Source organism: Mastigoproctus giganteus, chromosome 6, assembly GCF_048544385.1.
Source record: "Mastigoproctus giganteus isolate SK-2022 chromosome 6, ASM4854438v1, whole genome shotgun sequence".
NCBI classification, from domain to species: Eukaryota; Metazoa; Arthropoda; class Arachnida; order Uropygi; family Thelyphonidae; genus Mastigoproctus; species Mastigoproctus giganteus.
The window spans coordinates 119192832-119205673 of NC_143580.1; the positions used below are offsets into that span (position 1 = coordinate 119192832).

Below are 12842 nucleotides of genomic sequence, written 5' to 3' on the forward strand. Positions count from 1 at the left end.
AAATTCATAATAACAGGTGTCCCTGTATGGACCTCATTGAAGGGGAAGTTATTAAGCATTTCTTCAAACTGTTTCCTGAGCACCTTCCGGTTTTCAACAAATAAACAATATGGCTTTACTCCTGGTCGTGTTACAGAGGATGCTTTAAAATCTTTGGTTAAATTGATTAGAGATTCAAATGCAAAATATGCTCTTGGCATTTTTGTTGATTTTGAAGGGGCTTTTGATAATATCTCTTGGGACAGTATGTTATTAATTCTTTGTCTTGCAAAATGTTCCCATCAGCTTTATAGTGTCATAGTGGATTATTTTAAGGAAAGATCTTTTACGGTTAAGCCTAGTTGGAATTCGGTAACTAGATCTGCTACTCAAGGATCTGTTTTTGGGCTACTAATGTAGAAATTGGTATTAGAGGATTGGTTACGAAAGGAATATAGTCATGTTCATATGACTGCATATGCTAATGACCTAGTAATCTTGAAGGCTCTTCACGGATACAAATTAAACAATGAAATAATAAAATTTCATTGTTCAATTTGTCCTTATTTCATTATGACAATTTTCATTGTCCTAAAAAAATAATAAAATATCTGAATGCTTGGTGTAACTTCCATAAATTAACAATATCCAGGTCAAACAAAAATATTGCTAAAGGGGAACCTATCTGTTCGTAGAGAACCCATGTGCTGATTGGTTGTGAAAGTTTAAAGTCCATTAAGAATATTAAATATCTTGGAGTCTTAGATTTGACACCCATATAAATTTTTTTGGCCCCGAATGCCAAGCGAGTGACTATAGCGATTTCTGAATGATGTCTAAGCGATTTTCTCAAAGGGTGGCTGATAATTATAGTATTATTCTTCATTTTTCAGAGTTATTTAATTTTGCTGTTCTAAAGTAAAGAATTTAGCGTACCTAACAGAAAGGAAAAACACCTTTCTTCTTGTACATAGGACTACTTATTAACACACTAACTACTAACCTTCCTTTATTGCTTGGCCACTGGTGGCGCCGCTCCTGCTTCCATGTGGCAGGGCTGGAAACCTGGGAGAAGAAAGCCACCCTCCCAGGGCAAAAAGGAGAAAAGATGGACAAAATTAAACAGTCCACTTATGGATCTTTTGATCCAGACCTAGATAAATATGATCCAGATCATGTCACCTTAAACTCCTCTAAAGGGGTAATATCAAAGTGGGATCTGTTAAACGTATCGGAGGATGAACTTGTCCACTAACTACGAGATCAAAATGTGGTACACGCAAAAATAATCATAATCAAAAAAGATGGAGAGCCTGTCCCTCTTGGACAGTGATACTCACATTTAAAACACCAAACCTACCTACCACCATAAAAGCTGGTTATCTTAGGTGTCAGGTAAGACCTTATGTTCCGAACCCAGTCCGGTGCTTTTAAGTGCCAAAAATTTGGCCATTTGCAAACTGTATGCAGAGGAGTTCCTGTCTGCCCCAATTGCGAGTCCTCAGATCACAATCAGAGTGACTGTTCGGCTGCAAAAATTACATGCCCAAACTGCAAAGGTGACCACCCGCATATTCCAAAATTTGTGAAAAATGAAAAACTGAGAAAAAAATAGTAAAATACAAGGTCAAGAATAAAGTCAGCTACAAAGAAGCAAGAAAACTAGTTTCACCTACTATAAACAAAAATATTACCTATGCTAATGTAATAAAAAAGTACCAAACAGTCTCCACTCAAACAGATGTCTCAGTTCCCATTAACAAGTCAATTTCTGATTGGGCTAGAACTGTCCTCTCTGAGCAACAACCAAGTGTGCATAAACAACAACACAAACTCTCAGACCAGGCAAATAACACTCCTCTGACAATACCAGTGCCATCTCCTCAAATGTGTGCTAATACATCTGATATTACAAACTCAAATGCAAAGAAAAATACCCAGGACATAACCATGGATACAGATGGCACATGTATACATGAAGAACCAATTTTAGAAATCTACGCTGAAGAAGAAATGGATGCTGGTCAACTAGTTTTCAAAAAAGACAAATCAAAATTGGAACGTAATAAGCCAGTCACCTTCAAAAAGCAGTCAGATACAGCTCCATCAATTAAACACAAATAATGGCCTGTATTTTACAATGGAACTGCACAGACTTTTGTTGCAACACAGATGATATCCATGATCTAATTAACCGGTATTTTCCAGTTGCTCTTTGTCTTCAGGAAACTTACCTAACCACCTCGCAAATTTCTCCTTCGATAAAGAATTATTGCCTTTATCGAAGAGATCGTAATAGAACAAATGCTGCCCATGGTGGTGTAAATCTAATAAATTCAGATATTCCAACCAAATATATTCAACTTCAAACTGAAATAGAAGCTGTTGCTGATCATATAACTCTGTATTTCAATGACAATTGTCTCAGTTTACCTACGACCAAACCATACTTACTCTTTAAAAGACCTTGAAGATCTCTTCATACAGATACCTCCACCTCTCTGTATATTAGAGGATTTTAATGGACCCAGTCTGTCTAGTTTAGGATTGCCCTTATGGGGCGATCCTAAACTAGACAGACTGGGTCGACTCACTGAAAGCTTTCTAGAGTCGCAAAACCTTACCATACTCAATACTGGTGCATGGTGCACACACTCACATACAACTCCCAACTGGACACACCTCAGCAATAGATCTCTCAATTGGTTCTCCAGTGCTGGTCCCGAACTATGGACAGTGACCACTTTCCCATCATATGCAATTTTTTAATATCAAAGATTCCTTCGAACAAACCCAAAGGAAATGGAAATTTGTCAGGGCAGACTGTACAAAGTTTCGATCATCAATCTCTCTTGATGAGGAAAAAACCCAGCTCCAGAATATTGAACAGATTACATCGTCACATCTTCTAAAAGTGGCCAAGTACATAATACCATTATCATATCCCCTGGTTGCAAGCATTATAATTACTGGTGGAATGAGGAATGCACAAAAGCAAAGAAAGCAAATTAAAGCCTGGAATTTATTTCGGCAATGTCCAGCCACAACCAACCTCATTAATTATAAAAAGCTAAGGGCAAAAGCACGATTTATACAAAGGCAAGCCAAGAAAGAATCCTGAACCCATTTTGCATTGACCTTTAACAGAAACACTGATCCAAAAACTATATGAAAAAAAATTAAGACAGTTATCTGGTAAGTTTCCTACTATACCTTCTCCAATCCTCCCCTGGATAGGCGCCTCCGTAGCCAGGTGGGAAGGAGCAGAAGTGCGTAGCACACGCTTCTTGATTAGACCGAGGTTCGAGCCCGTCACCACCAAATACGGAGGATGCGGAAAGGTCAGGAATGACCACCGCATATTCACGGAGCAATATGGCCTTAGTTGCTAATGCTCCTAAAAAACCAAATAACAAACAAACAAACCTCCCCTGGAAAGGGCAAGACATATCCAGTCCCTTAGATATTGCTAATGCTTTGGGCAATACTTTTGCTGAAATCTCAGCAGCATCAGCCTATTCTACATCATTCCAATGAATTAAAAACACTAAAGGAAAGCATGCCATTAACTTTCAAACTGCCCGCCTGCTTTCATATAACAAACCTCTGCAATACTCTGAACTTTTGCATGCCATTAGAACAGCCCACAATTGTGCTTCAGGGCCAGATGGGATTTATTATGTCATGCTACAACATATTGATGACAAAGCTTTGTGCCTGCTCCTGGTTTTTTAAAATCGTATATTTTTAGAAAATGTTTTTCCAGCTTCTTGGCATCACTCTACTGTTTTGGCATTCCTAAAGCCTGGGAAAGATCCAAACAACCCCCATAGCTATAGACCGATATCTCTCTCTCTCTCAAGCTGTCTCAGCAAAATCCTAGAAAAAATTGTCCACAGAATACTTGTCTGGCTCATTGAGTCAGAACATCTAATGAGCCACAGTCAGTATGGCTTTCGTAAAAATAGGTCGTGCTTAGATCTTATGGTCAAGGCTGAATTTGCCATTCGAAATGCCTTTGTTAAACGTGAACATCTTGTAATGGTTTCAATAGATATAGAGAAGGCTTTTGAAACCACCTGGCGGCATGGCATACTTAGTGATCTTTACTCTCTTGGTCTGCGGGGCAACCTTCCTATATTTGTTCAGAACTTCCTATTTACTAGATCGTTTCAAGTTCAGTACTAATGTGCCCTCTCTGCAACATTCATCCAGGAAGGTGTTCCACAGGGATCAGTACTGAGCGCCACTCTGTTTGCTCTTAGAATAGATTCTGTTACCAGACATCTTCCAAATACAGTTGAGACTTACCTTTGTGCAGATGACCTTTCCATCTCCTGCCATTCCCAAATATGAGATCTATTGAACGACAGCTTCAGATATCACTTAATAAAATACAACAGTGGGCCAGCCTCAATGGATATCGGCTCTTGCAGCAGAAAACAGTTGCTATCCATTTTTGTAGGCAACGCAAACTTTATCCGGATCCTGAACTTCAAATTTCTAATGTCTCCATCCCGGTCACTAATAACATCAGATGTTTAGGATTAATCCTTGACAAGTTAAATTTTATAGACCACATTAAAAATGTAAGTACTTCCTCTCTAAAAAAGTTAAACATACTCAGAGCTTTATCCGCCCAAACATGGGGTGCAGATTGTACCTCTCTGCTTCAGCTATACAGCGCATTAATCAGATCCCGCCTTGATTATGAAGCTCCCATCTATGATTCTGCCAGAATGAATGCATTACGCTGACTTGATCCAATTCAACACAGTGCTTTGAGGATTGCACTTGGTGCTTTCAGAACATCGCCACACAGTCTCTATATTGATGCTCACGAGCCCCCACTAACGTTAAGTAGAAAAACACTGTTACTAAAGTATGCTGTTAAGATACAAAGTTGTGCCTCACATTCCATTCAGTCATACTTATTCAATCCACCCTTAGAAATCCTCTTCAGAAATATTTGCCAAAATGTTTCTGGCTAATTAGTAATAGCAAGCTTTTTATATATATATATATATATATATATATATATATATATAGTTATTCAGGAAGGAGAATGATGTAGGTAAAGTAAACATTGGCAGTGAGCTGGATGATTTTGTAATAACTGAGAGGAAAGTGGAGGAGAGATTGTTGAGGCTAAACATAAAAAAGGCACCTGGGGTGGATGGGATCTATCCAGTTATATTAAAGGAGGCAGCAAAGGAAGTAAGCAAACCCCTAGCCATAATTATGAGAGCTTCTTTGGACTCAGGGGAGGTACCCATAGACTGGAGATGTGCAAATGTGACCCCAATTCACAAAGAAGGATCAAAGGCTGACACAAGTAATTATAGACCTGTTAGTTTAACTTCTGTTCCAGGTAAATTACTGGAGGCACTGGTTAAAGAAGCACTGCAGGATCATCTAGACAAGAATTCAGTTATAGCTCAGACGCAGCATGGTTTTGTTAAGGGCAGGTCTTGCCTGACCAATTTGATTGGATACTATGATGTAGTCACAAAAGAACTGGATGCAGGGAATAACTTTGATATTATATATTTGGATCTTAGAAAGGCTTTTGATACTGTTGCACATGGAAGACTGCTGCACAAATTGGAGCAGTGTGGCATTGGAGGCAAATTGCTGCTATGGATAAGGGGATGGTTGAGTGGCAGAAGACAGAGAGTGGTAATCAATGGACACTGCTCAACGTGGACTAATGTTATTAGTGGAGTTCCTCAGGGTTCAGTGTTGGGTCTGTTGTTGTTTTCGGTGTTTATGAATGATATTGATGATGGGATATCAAGTTTAATGTCCAAGTTTGTAGATGATGCAAAGGTTGGCAGGGTTGTTAAGAACACTACTGACGCTATGCTGCTGCAACAGGATCTGGAAAGGTTGAACAGATGGGTTGAGAGGTGGCAAATGAAGTTTAACATTGACAAATGTAAAGTACTACATATGGGAAACAGTAACCCCAGAGCAACGTATCAACTCTGCGGTACTACACTGACAGTGGTGGAGAATGAAAAGGACCTGGGGGTAATTGTGCAGGCAGATATGAAGTTCTCTGAGCAGTGCAGACGAGCTGCAAGAGTAGCTCATGGTGTCTTGTCAATGATATACAGGAATTTTTCTAGCAGGGATAAGGAGGTGATTATTCCCTTGTATAAGGCAATGGTTAGGCCACATCTTGAGTACTGTATACAGGTCTGGAGGCCTCATTTCAAGAAGGATGTAGAGCTGCTGGAACGGGTACAGAGAAGGGCAACAAGATTAGTGAATGGAACAAAGGGTTGCTCTTACGAAGAAAGGCTTAAGTTTTGGAAATTACAGAGTCTGGAGACTAGGCACCGGCGAGGTGATCTGATAGAGGTGTATAAGGCTTTGAATGGTTTGAGCATGCTCAATGCCAATGGGATTCTTCATCTTGCTCAGAATAATCACCTCAGAGGGCATAAATTCAAATTGAGGAAGGACGGATGTCGGATAGATGTGCGGAAATTTGCCTTTGGCCAGCGGGTGGTTGGTTGGTGGAACCGACTTCCATCACTTGTTGTTGAAGTTGATAGCCTAAACAAATTTAAAGCTCAACTGGACAGGTATTTCGAACAAACGGAGGGGTGAAATGGGAGTGGTGTGTTTTTTTTTTTTTTTTTTTGGCTGATGCTGAATAAGCTTGCTTTCTTGCATCATATGCCTCTACTAATGCTAATGCTAATAATGGAAATATGACTATACTAATTAACTCAATTTATGAGCATTAGAAAAAAATGATATCAAGCATGTGATTACAAAAAACTGTAAGTACCAAATATACGGATTTCATTAAAACTTAAATTTGTAATCTGCTGGTGCAATATGCATATCTGTCAACCACTTGACTTTCAAAAAGTTGTTGGAAATCAGGTTTTTAATTATGAATAAGCTATTAATTATGAATAGATTTCTTTTTATATCATTCTTTACGTGCAATCATTACCATTCTTTATGCACACTAAAATGCAGTGCAATTGCAGAAAACCCATACTAAATTGAACCAGTTTTTTAAGCAGTTTTAATATATAAAAAAATGTTCATACTAAATAGAGCTTGAAATTTTATTGAAATACCATAAATCAGTGTTTGTTTTTACTCTTATTACAGAAGTTGATAGAAATCTGGGAGTTAGTTGGATTCATGGTTTTCTTCATGTTGCATAATTGAGTTACAGTACATGCAATGTATTTGTGTTTTAATTATTTAGATGTCCTGTAGCAATAGCAAGTAGAAGCACAACACATTTTATTTCTCTCAGAAAAGTGACACTTTATAGTGACTAGGCAGAAAATGGAACTAAACTGGCAGCCAAATACAATGTTGGTTAAGTCTCTTGTTAGTGATATAAAAACAAAAAAGTTACTTTTTTTTTTTTTTTTTTTTTTTGTTGTTGTTCATTTCACCTACTGACCAAGGATCAATTTAAATGAGGAAAGTAAGCACAAAACACATTAACTGACTAAATCCCCTTTGTTGGAAATTTATAAAGCACTGTAGGATTTTAGGTGTTTAAGAAAAGAAAGACCTAATAATATTGTTGCTGTAGCTCAACCTTTTCAGCATAAATTATTCAGAATATAACTGAATTGGGTTGAAGTCCTGACAAAAAAGTAAAGTGCAGCCATTATCAACCCACTGCAGGATGGAAGCCTCCTCAACAATTCATGCTGAGGGAAACGGACCATAATCTGCCATGCTGGTCGGCAGATCGACCGTATTCAGCAGTCGGGCTTGAACCCCGGTCTACTCAAAGAGCATGTGCTACTGCACTCCCGCTCCTGACCACTCGGCTACGGAGGCCGTCCTGACAAGTTTGAGTTTATTTCAGATTTTGACCAAAGAAAACTTTAGGTTACAAAAGGTTAAAAAATAAGCAGAGCGAGTGATGCTCATACTATGGGAAAATTCCACTGAAAGCCACAAATTGTGTTTATTGATAATAGGAAATTCAAACCATAGTCTTTCAAAAACTGCTCACTTTCTATTCTCTAGACCAATAGAAAGTTTTGGTAAATACAGAATTGTTTGCCAGAAGATCTCTGAATTTTAATCTCTGAATCTGTCCTAAAAAAGACAAACTGAAAGAAATGAGATGGCCTGAAAAGCTCTGCTAATTTTTGAAAATTCATGTATCAAATCACACAATGAATTGCAAAATGTTAATGGCAACGCTGTAATGTTTCTTCCTCCTAATGTAGCCAGTGGACAAAAATGTGATTCATGCAATGAAATTGGTACTTTAAAATTTTTATTAATGTGGTAGTGCAAATGGAGGATATCACAACTACTGTAAAGATTACTTTAACCCATTCAGGCGTATCAAAATATAGATCTACATTTGTAGATCTAAATTTTGAAAGTTGCTTCTACCAACATGTCTTTTAAAGTATAAATTATCTTGAAATTTTTATAGTATGCGTGCCACTTGTTATCTGTATTTCTAACTAACTGTAGACACAGCTTATAATAGATGGCAGCACAAAAATAGCTTAGAAAATTTATGGGGGGGGGGGAATTTCACACCTGTTGAATTCAGTTGTCAGATCCAAACTTAAGACAAAATTGAATAATTTCTATGGGATCCAGAGGTTTTTAAAACTAAATCAAGTGATAATTATACATGTGTTTGTAACATATGTATATTTATCACTTGATGCAAAATATGCTCTACATATAAAGCACATTTTGCATTAAAAAAGTAACAACGGATTTCATTTCTGACTTAATTATTTTAAAAAAATATTTTGAATTAATATTTTAAAGCAGTTATGTACAAAGTTTTAATTTTTTACAAAATTAAATTTTACAGAGCCTGTTGCTATTAATTTCACCATGGGGAGCACCCATGTGAAGCAATCTGCCTTGTGAACTGGCTAAAAAATGTGTGTTTAATCTCACTAAAACCTAGGATTTTGTATTAGCTAAACTCCTTGATACTGTGTGATAAAAAAAAAAAAATTATGGCAAAATCAGATGACTTTTCTGAAAGATTTAGAAACAGAGTAGTGAAGAACTTATATCAGTTGTTGACCTTATACACTGCATAAGTCAAGAAGATAAAATAAGTCAGAAGTTACATATTGGATTTACAGTGAAAATTAAAAATAAATAGCAACTCACATGATGAAGAAAAGGAAAGACAAAGAAGACCAAATAAGGAGCCATTCAAATAAATCTGATGACTCATAAATATGCTGTTTTATATTTTAACACCTGTATTGAATGGGTTGAAGAAAATAACACTATATTCTGCTTTCACTCTAGCTCCATGAATGTGTTTTAGAGAAGAGTCTAAGAAAAGTAAAACAGAAAAAAAAAGTGATTTCTTTATTAAAATATGAACATTATTTTGTAATATGTTCTGAATAATAAATACATATATAAATTGATAATCTATGTACATAATCAGCTGCACTAATCCCACTAATCTAAATATCCTCTGGCATTAATTACTCAAATTACTGAACTAATGAATTACTGAATTAATGAATGAATTCACGGTAATAGAAAATTAATAGCTGATAGACAGGAAAGTAGCAAAAATGTACATCTTCTATGTGCTTACAACAAAGTCCTTTCCATAACAATTTTAAGGGAACATGTTACAATTTTTAAGGGACAAAATATATATGAAAGTGAGCTTTGCACCTTTATTAATACATAATAATTTTATTTTGACATTGCAGATTTGTTTTGTAGGCAGTATGGAGAAACATGATAGCTCCTCACTTCTTCTTAGCTGTTGCTGTCCCACTGCAGGGCAAAAGCCTCTCCCAAAATCTTCCATCTTTTCCTATCCCGTGCCATAGTTGGCTAGTTTGCAAACACCTTCAACCCGTGACACTATTTCCTTTTTTGTTGACCACTGTTTCTATGTCCTTCCAGTGGTAACCATTCAGTTGCAGCTTTTACTCCATCTGTTATCTTCTTTTCTCATAACCTGCCCATTTTTTTTTTTTTTTATTTAATACCATAAGGTAGAGATTATAATGTGAAATTAAATAAGTTAAAAAACTGCACAAGTGCAATTAATTCCTTTTTAATTAAAAATAAAAATGCTAGAACTATAATGAACTTGAATTTTTCTAAGGATTAAGGGCTTTGTTTCTGTGGATTGGGAACTTCTGATTTTGAGTAGCCTGCTCAATGCAGAAAGTGATAAAGAAAGAAAAATCTTTTGATTTTTAAGCTGACTTTACAATGAAGTATCTGGGGTTATATATTATAACCTAAGAATGCTAGTTCTGTGTTGAATTCTTTGCTGGTGTCTCATGGAATTTTTTTGTTTTGTTATTAATTGTGCTATTCATATAGGTAAATTTCCAAAAACCAAAAATTCTAGTTTCCATTCAATAAAAAAATAATGTACACAATTTTTTAAAGAGCTGAACAGAAATTCAATGCATCTATTATTTGGGTGGGTAGAAATGTCTAGAAGAAAAAAAAATGGCCACAGCAAAAAAATAGTTTTGCAGTTGGCTGCTCAAGGATATTTTTCTGTTTGCAGTTGTAAATTTTTATTTATGTAATTTCCATGAAAATAGTTTTAAGTTGTGCTTACAATATGATCTGCAACCATGGCGTCTTCATAATTGAATATCTGTGGTAGCAATTTAGGAGAGTCTTATGAAAGCAAAATAGTGCTACTTAACTTGAAACATCAGCACCGGCAACATTTTCTTTATTAACTATCAGAAAATATGGGGCTGCATTGAACTTACGATGTAAGCAGGTTCCACACTTCTGTTTTTCATCCATAAATGAAGTGTGTTGACACTAGTAGCTTAAATTGTCAATGTCAGGTATCTTTATGGCTATACTATAGAATAAGAAATTTAATTTTAAATGGTCATGGAACAATCAGTTTGCTTTTTCAAACACTTAGGACTTTAAAAATAAGAAGTGAAAAACAGGCAAAATGCACTTAAGAAAATTTAATAACAATTGAAATTTTAATAAGATAAACTTTTTATATGTGTTTATTCTTAGTCATGTAATGCATTTGTATATATATATATATTATTTTATTTTGTTTGAGCAAGATAAAGAGTTTGAAATTGTAGCAAACTTTCTTACCAACAGATAGATACTAAGTTTGTTTAATTATGAAGGTAGAGAGCAAGAAACAAATGCCAAACAAGCCTGCTGAAGTGTAAAACAATACTTTTGCTTTTCTGGGAAAAAAAAAAAAAAAGTTTAGTATCATGTCATAAAAATATGCTAAGTAAATTAACTTGAACGTATCGATGTATATAATTTACTTTCTGACAGGAGAGAACACAATGTGGCTCAATACAGAGAAACTTTAAGAGAACAATAATGAAAGTACAATAACAATTAATAATATAAGACAAGACTTTTTGGATTTATCTTCTACAATGGAGTACGCAGAATCTATCTGGTTTTCTCCCTCTTCTGTATGATCCTTACCATCATTAGGTTGAGACACTGCCAGAAAAAAAAAAAAATGGAAACAGATTATTTAAAATAAAACTTCTCTATACATACAGCTTTAAAAAAATAAATGCAATAATCTATTACAACTATAAGTTGTACTGTGAAAGGTTATACTGATTTATTGCTAAATATAATTAAAAAATATATAAGTACTCATTAGACTTAACAATACAAGCACTCCCCTACTTATGAACTTTCAACTCGCAGACTTTTGGAGGTACGAACAAAGCTGCTTATCTGTGTTAGCTCAGGCATGGCCATCGCTGTTCATCAGTTTGTTAGGCTAGTGTATATCATGTTTGATGCACCTATATAGTCGGAATTGTTTGCAGTTATTTTTTATTTGTACAATCTTATCTTCCTTTGTGGATTAAACGATCTGCCTGTTCTGATCTCTAAGACGTCTGCCCATCTTTCCTTTGATCTTCTTGTCTTTTTCCTTTTGCTCTATATGTGTAAGCTAATTTAGGGAATCTATTATCTTCCATTCTTTCTACATGTTCTTTCCATCTTTGTCTATATTCTATAATTTTTTCATTAATTTAATAAATCTTTAATTCCTTTCTAATATTTATTTTTGGTATTTTATCTAATTTTGTACATACTTTAACCTATCTTAAATATTTCATTTCTGCGGCTTGTATTCTGTTAATGTCTCTTTGTTTCGGTATCCATGTTTCAGAACCATAAAGAAGTGTTGGTATTGCCATTACTTTGTAAAATTTCCAATTGTTTCTTTCCTTGTTTTCTTAGCCAGAGTTCTTTTTATTGTTCCACATATATTTTGAATTTTCGCCAATTTCTGGTTCATATCTTCTTCGACATCACATCTTAGATATTTAAAATGTTTTACTTGTTCTAATATTTTATTGTTTATAACTATTTTTGTTCTCACCATATTTTTCCCCTTAAAAGCCAGTGTTCTAGTTGTCATTGTTGATATTTTAACTTTATATTCTTCTGCTATTTGGTTTAATTTAAATACTGCTCTTTGTAAATTATCTTCACTATCTTGAATAATTACTTGATCATCTGCAAATAACAGTGTATTAATCCTATTCTTTGTATTTAGAGATATACCTGTATTAATTTCTTCTTTCCATTTACATATCATATCCTCGATATATATGTTAAACAACGTTGGTGACAAGCTACATCCCTGTCTAACTCGATTTATTATACTTTCTTCTGTTAATTTATTACCTGTATCTATTACTATTTTTGTTCCTTGATATAAACTCTGTATTATTTTTGTAAGATGCTTTGGGTATCCTTTATTACTCAATATGTCCCATATTTTTCATCTGTTTACTTGATAAAATGCTTTTTCATAATCTATAAATGCTAAATGCATTTCTAAATTAAACTCTTTTTGT

General features: G+C 35.1%; 1 protein-coding gene across 1 annotated transcript in view; it reads right to left on the reverse strand.

Annotated features, from left to right (window-relative positions):
- Positions 1–11242: 11242 nt before the first annotated feature.
- The window catches only part of LOC150084536 (protein amalgam-like), a 350510-nt gene continuing 348910 nt past the window's right edge, over positions 11243–12842 (reverse strand). The window contains exon 10 of the mRNA XM_090376474.1: positions 11243–11457. Within this exon, the coding sequence (XP_090232600.1) occupies positions 11315–11457 (143 nt within the window). The 3' untranslated portion in view covers positions 11243–11314. The remainder of the gene's footprint in view (positions 11458–12842) is intronic.